Here is a 6137-nt window from a genome sequence, read left to right on the forward strand (position 1 = left end):
GGCGGCGCCGGCGTGGAAGCTGGAGGCGTCGCGCGAGGGAGAAGCGGGGGCACGCGGCTCGGGCCGGAGAGGGCTCCGCGCGGGCTCGGCGGGCCTCGGGCGGTGCGGAGATGTGGGCACCGGGCGGGACAAATCAGGTGGTGCCATGTGGCGGCAGCGGGGCGGAGTGGACGTGTCCGGTCGGACGGAAATTTGTCCGACGACTCGTGGAGAGGGAGGGGACTAGGGTTTGCCCGAAATTTTTGAGGAGTGGCCTTTATATAGAGGTAGAGGGAGTTAGGAGACTCGAAATGAGGTGCGGTTTGCGGCCACGCGATCGTGATCGAATGGCCTAGGTGATGGAGGAGGTTTAGGTGGGTTTTGGGCCACTTTGGAGGGGTGTTGGGCTGCAACACACACGAGGCCTTTTCGGTCCCTCGGTTAACCGTTGGAGTAACAAACGAAGTCCAAATGGTACGAAACTTGACATGCGGTCTACCGGTAGTAAACCAAGGCCGCATGACAAGTCTCGGTCCAATCCGAAAACGTTTAACACCCGCACACGAAAAGAGGTAGAAAGGGACACCGGAGGACATAGGAGCACCGGAATGCAAAACGGACACGGGGAAAATGCTCGGATGCATGAGACGAACACATATGCAAATGCAATGCACATGATGACATGATATGAGATGCATGACAAAGACAAAACACACGGAGACAAAAACCCGACAACGAGGAAATAAAATAACTTAGTGCCAAAAATGGCAAGAGTAGGAATATAAATAAGGTAGGTTACATCCGGGGTGTTACATGTTGGAAGCCTCGCATGGTCTTCTCGTCCATCAAATAGACGTTAAGATGGATGTTCTGAATGGAGAGTACGAGGAAATCTACATGCAATAGCCTGATGGCTTTGTAATATATGGTTAAGAAGGAAATGTGTGTAAGTTACTGAAATATGATAGGGCCTGAAACAAGCACCTAAGCAATGGCATGAGAAGTTTGATGAAACATTTACTGGCTTTGTTGTTAATGAAGCTAACAAATGTGTCCAGTATCGTCATGGTGGGGTGAAGGGGTTATTATGTGCTTATATGTTGATGGCATACTAATATTTGGAACCAACCTCAAAGTCATTGAGAAGGTTAAGTCTTTTCTACCTCAAAATTGTGAGATGAAAGATCTTGGAGTGGTCGATGTTATCTTAAACATAAACCATTGAGAGATAATGAGAGTGGGACTAAGCTCTTGCAACTCCACTATGTTAAAAAGGTTTTGAGTCGTTTTGGATATTTGGACTGCAACACCATATGACCCTAGTGCGCGGTTCTGAAAGTTTGAAGGCACAACTAAAGATCAGCTGAGGTACTCTGAAGTTATTGGTTCACTCATGTAGCTAGCTAGCGCCACGAGGCCAGACATCGCATTTGTTGTGAGCAAACTGAGCATGTATGTTGCTAGTCTGGGAGATGTACATTGACATGCTATTGAAAGAGTTATGCCTATCTAAAAGGTACTGCGAGTTATGGTATTCACTATACCGAATACCTGTAACTACTTGAAGGGAATAGTGATGCAAACTGGATCTTTGGTGGTAATGATATGAAGGCCACAAGTGGGTATGCGTTTACACTTAGAGGAGGTGGCACTGTTTCCTGGAAGTTTTGAAAGCAGACTATCTTAACAAAGTCGACAATGAAAGCAGAACTCACAATATTAGACACATCCGTGTGGAAGCATAATGGCTTCAAGATCTTTTGATGGACTTATCAGTGGTTAAAAGCCCAAATCCAGCTATCCTTACGAACTGTGACAATCAGGCAATTATTGTCAAGGCAAAGCTTTCAAAGGACAACATGCGATCTACTGAGCATATAAGAAGGAGATTAAATATGTACGAGATTTAAGAGACTCCGGAGTGATAGAGTTGGACTATATCCAATCGACTAAGAATCTAGTAGATCCCTTCACTAAAAGGCTATCACATGTTGTGAACTTGTGATTTACAATGCATTGGGGGAGATGGGGTACGAGACCCACATGAGTTGCCATATGGTTAGCAAATCTATGTGATCGGAGATCCCGTGAAGTAGGACCTGGGAAAACAGTCTACTAGTAACTGAGCAAAGTAACCTAATAATCCACTCTTTTGGAGATGTAGTACTCTCGGTAACTATATGGCAGGTTGACTTTGTCTTAATATGTTATGAGGCTTATATAAGCAAGATGCTATCATAGAGCAATCTTTGGAAGAAAACACCTATATGAGCCCGACTACTGGTCACAGCCTATGAGATAGGGTAATCTCTAGTAAGCTAATGAATAGGCAAGGAGTGTGACTAATATGCTCCAACCGTAGGGTTAGCCTTCGGTAATCTAGTACCGGTGAGACAATTGGTGAAACTTCTTTACGCCAAACTGACAATTCATGGCATAGTCCATTGTTCAGCTATGAAGAAGTGTAGCTATTTGCTCTAGGTGGATGTTCAACCTTAACTGGTCTCCAATAAAATATCGGTATATCAAAGTAGTGTTTGGAACATAGGAGAATACAATGGGCCTTCGAGATCTGGTGGGGGTTGTTGAAATATACTATGGGCTCTAGGCCATATGACAAGGGATGAGGTGAGAAGTTTAGTACCACCCCCGAAGTGTAGGAAGTTTTAGACCCCTTTATAAGAAATCCTCTTCTACATGCTATTGGAGCTTAAGAAGAGTAGTGGTTCCCACAGGCTCCTCAGACGTCGCCGGCCTCACCCGTGCTCGTGTCGTGTTTCATGATTGAGTCGAGCCGAGCTCAGACCTATGTCATATGTGCACTTAATTTTCTCCTTTCAAGAACGGAGAGTCCTTAACAGACGCGCCACGAATTTGAGACATCTGATCATGGGTCGTTGCGAACTCTGACAACGGTCCACCCCACATCTCCCTACCCAACCATGCCTATATATTGCAGACGTCGACAATCCTAGCCGCCACCCAGATCAGATCACATCTGCATCCTCGCTCACACCACATACCGTCGTTCCTCTCGCTGCTGCTGCTTCCTGTGACCCCATTCGGTCCACCGTGTGCACAACTATATTGAGAACATGCCTCTGGAATCCCGCTCTTTGTGATCCAGCACTGGGAGAAGGGCGATTGGGTTTTTGGGGAGTGTCTCCTACGCGATGGTCGTTGTTGTAAGTCTTCTTCCACTACGTCGTCTACGTCCATCGTCTTCATCATCAACTTGTCCACTGACTCGGAGAAGCTCGTTGTCGAGAAGAAGGTTGCCGAGGACAGCGCCGCCGCTGCCGCCGATTCGGCTTCGACTTGGCCAACCAGTGGGTATATAAATCATTTGCCCCGCTCCTGTTTATTTCTGTGGCGGCCGTACTAGCTATTTGCATAGATGTTTCTGCTATATGCCTAGTAAGTGCTTACGTGATTAAATATTAGTACGGAATTAATACTGTCAACGCCATATTCATGGTTTATTTCTAGATTGGATTAATTGAAAAATTGCTAATATGCTCAACAATATCTATTATGTTGCATCTTCTGCAGTGAAAATGTTGTGATATTCAATTTGTAAAGTCTGCGACATATGACAGTGTGTGTATGATATTCTGGATATGAATGGAATGGTCTATATTTGAAATGGTACTGCATTACTGCATATGGCCTTACAATGGTAAATCAGCGTCAGATGGTCACTGCAAAGTGTGAACTGGTGGACAGGAAGCAGATTCTGCCGCTGATATTTCGCAGGCGCTTGTGACGCTTTCAGAGATCCCTAGTTGAGTTTTGACAGGTGTTTGGTGGAGTTCGGCATCTCGATCGGTGATATTTTCGAAATTGTTTTATGTTCGTCCTACCCAAATCTCAGTCAATCAAAATATCGAAACCTGCCAGTATACCCCAGATCACCCGAGAGTTCAAAGCAAATTAGTTGTGGCCATGGCTAGGTGGGGCAAAAAATCAGATTGAGGTGTGTGGTCTCGCGAAGAAACCGACAAAATTGCAAGTGCAAATCATTGAAAAATCTGAGCTGAATGAAACACCAGCCACAAACCATCTTGAGTGGATGGGTTTTGATTGGAAGCCTCATCCTATTCTTCAAGCCTTCTCCCCCCTTCTCTAGCATAGCAGCAGCCAGTCAGCAGGAGTACTCCCTCGCTGCCATCATCACGAGCTAGCTCGATTAAGCACAGATAGTGCATCAATGGCGTCCACCGCCCAGCTTCTCGGCCACCTCGCCGGCTCCACCACCACAGCCAGCCTTAGCGTCACGCCTGTGGGCGGCGGCAGCAGCAAGGTCAGGTTCCTGCCGGCGAAGGCGCAGAGGCGGCGCGTGGTGGCGCGGCCGCGGGCGGCGGTGTCCGGCGCGGAGAAGGAGAAGGCCAAGCCGGCCGGCAAGGAGGACGAGCGCGTGGTGCAGGTGCACAGCGCGGAGGAGTTCGACAGCGCGCTCCAGAAGGCCAAGAACCGGCTGGTGGTGGTGGAGTTCGCGGCGAGCCACAGCGTGAACAGCAAGCGCATCTACCCGTGCATGGTGGACCTCAGCCGCACCTGCGGCGACGTCGACTTCCTCCTGGTCATGGGCGACGAGTCGGAGGCCACGCGGGAGCTCTGCAAGCGGGAGGGCATCACCCAGGTGCCGCACTTCTCCTTCTACAAGGGCACCGAGAAGGTGCACGAGGAGGAGGGCATCGGCCCCGACCAGCTCGCCGGCGACGTGCTCTATTACGGCGACAACCACGCCGGCGTCGTGCAGCTGCACAGCCGGACGGACGTGGAGGCGCTCATGGCAGAGAACAGCGGCGAGGACGGGAAGCTGTTGGTGCTGGACGTCGGGCTCAAGCACTGCGGGCCCTGCGTCAAGGTCTACCCCACCGTCGTCAAGCTCTCCCGCTCCATGGCCGACACCGCCGTCTTCGCGCGCATGAACGGCGACGAGAACGACGCATGCATGCAGTTCCTCAAGGACATGGAGGTCGTCGAGGTGCCTACCTTCCTCTTCATCAGGGACAAGAAAATCGTCGGCCGCTACGTCGGCTCCGGCAAGGGGGAGCTCATCGGCGAGATCCTCCGGTACCAGGGCGTCAGGGTCACATACTAAACCAGCAAGCCACCAGCAATGCTTTATGTACGTAGTACAACAACGATACTTGTGAATTCGGCCAAACGAAAGGAGTGCAGATAGAATTACTCCTGTTTACTGCATGCATGCGGCATCAATCGATGCTATACATAGGTTCATATTTAGACATTTTTATGCTCTTAATTATCTGGTATTGGGCGCCAATCACATACGGTTATAGCAGTAATAGAATTTTGGAGTGCAAATTGTAATAAGTTTATAATGGTTTTATTGTGATATTATCATAGCTTTGCCATCCTACTTTTTTTTTATAGAAGGGCGTATTTTATTATCTCAAATGTAGCATCAAGCGATACAAAGCATTATGAATAACACCCGACCTCTGCATAACTAAGATGCATACAGCCAATCCCGAAAAGTCCGGCAAAAAGAAATGAAACTAAACCAACAAAACGACAACATCGGTAGAGTCCTATAGACCAACACTATGCCTACATCGAAAGTGATGATGGATCAATCCGGAGGTTATGCTGCCACTCATGTTGGGAAAAAACCTCTGTAGCAGCCTGCTCCAACCGCCACTCACGCTGCCGAGTATTAACATGTAAGCCGGGTGTCAAAACACGGGTATTCGTCAAGGCAAGGAAAAACTCGTGGCAAAAAAGAGTGACTCGGCTTATGGCTGAGTAAACCGGGTGAGCCCTCTAAAAAGCCTTCGGCTTACATATAAGACTCGGCATACTGTACGGAGTTACTCGGCTTACAGCCAATCCTCGACAAAGTTTGTCGGCACATGGCGATCATGGGAGTTGCAGACGGCTGATACGTCTCCGTCGTATCTACTTTTCCAAACACTTTTGCCCTTATTTTAGACTCTAACTTTTATGATTTGAATGGAACTAACCCGGACTGACGCTGTTTTCAGCAGAATTGCCATGATGTTGTTTTATGTGTAGAAAACAAATATTATCGGAATGACCTAAAACTCCACGGAACAACTTAGAAAAAATAAAAAAAAAACCTCGCCAAAGATGAAGACCATGTGGCCCACACCCTTCTCACGAGGGTG

General features: G+C 48.2%; 1 protein-coding gene across 1 annotated transcript; it reads left to right on the forward strand.

Annotated features, from left to right (window-relative positions):
- The first annotated feature begins 4077 nt into the window (after positions 1–4077).
- LOC119318397 (thioredoxin-like protein CDSP32, chloroplastic) lies at positions 4078–5354 on the forward strand. Its single transcript, XM_037592955.1, has one exon. It carries the CDS (start codon positions 4190–4192, stop codon positions 5084–5086), a length of 897 nt encoding a protein of 298 aa, XP_037448852.1. The 5' UTR covers positions 4078–4189; the 3' UTR covers positions 5087–5354.
- Positions 5355–6137: the final 783 nt, after the last annotated feature.

The sequence above is a fragment of the Triticum dicoccoides genome, chromosome 6A, assembly GCF_002162155.2.
Source record: "Triticum dicoccoides isolate Atlit2015 ecotype Zavitan chromosome 6A, WEW_v2.0, whole genome shotgun sequence".
In the NCBI taxonomy this organism is placed as follows: Eukaryota; Viridiplantae; Streptophyta; class Magnoliopsida; order Poales; family Poaceae; genus Triticum; species Triticum dicoccoides.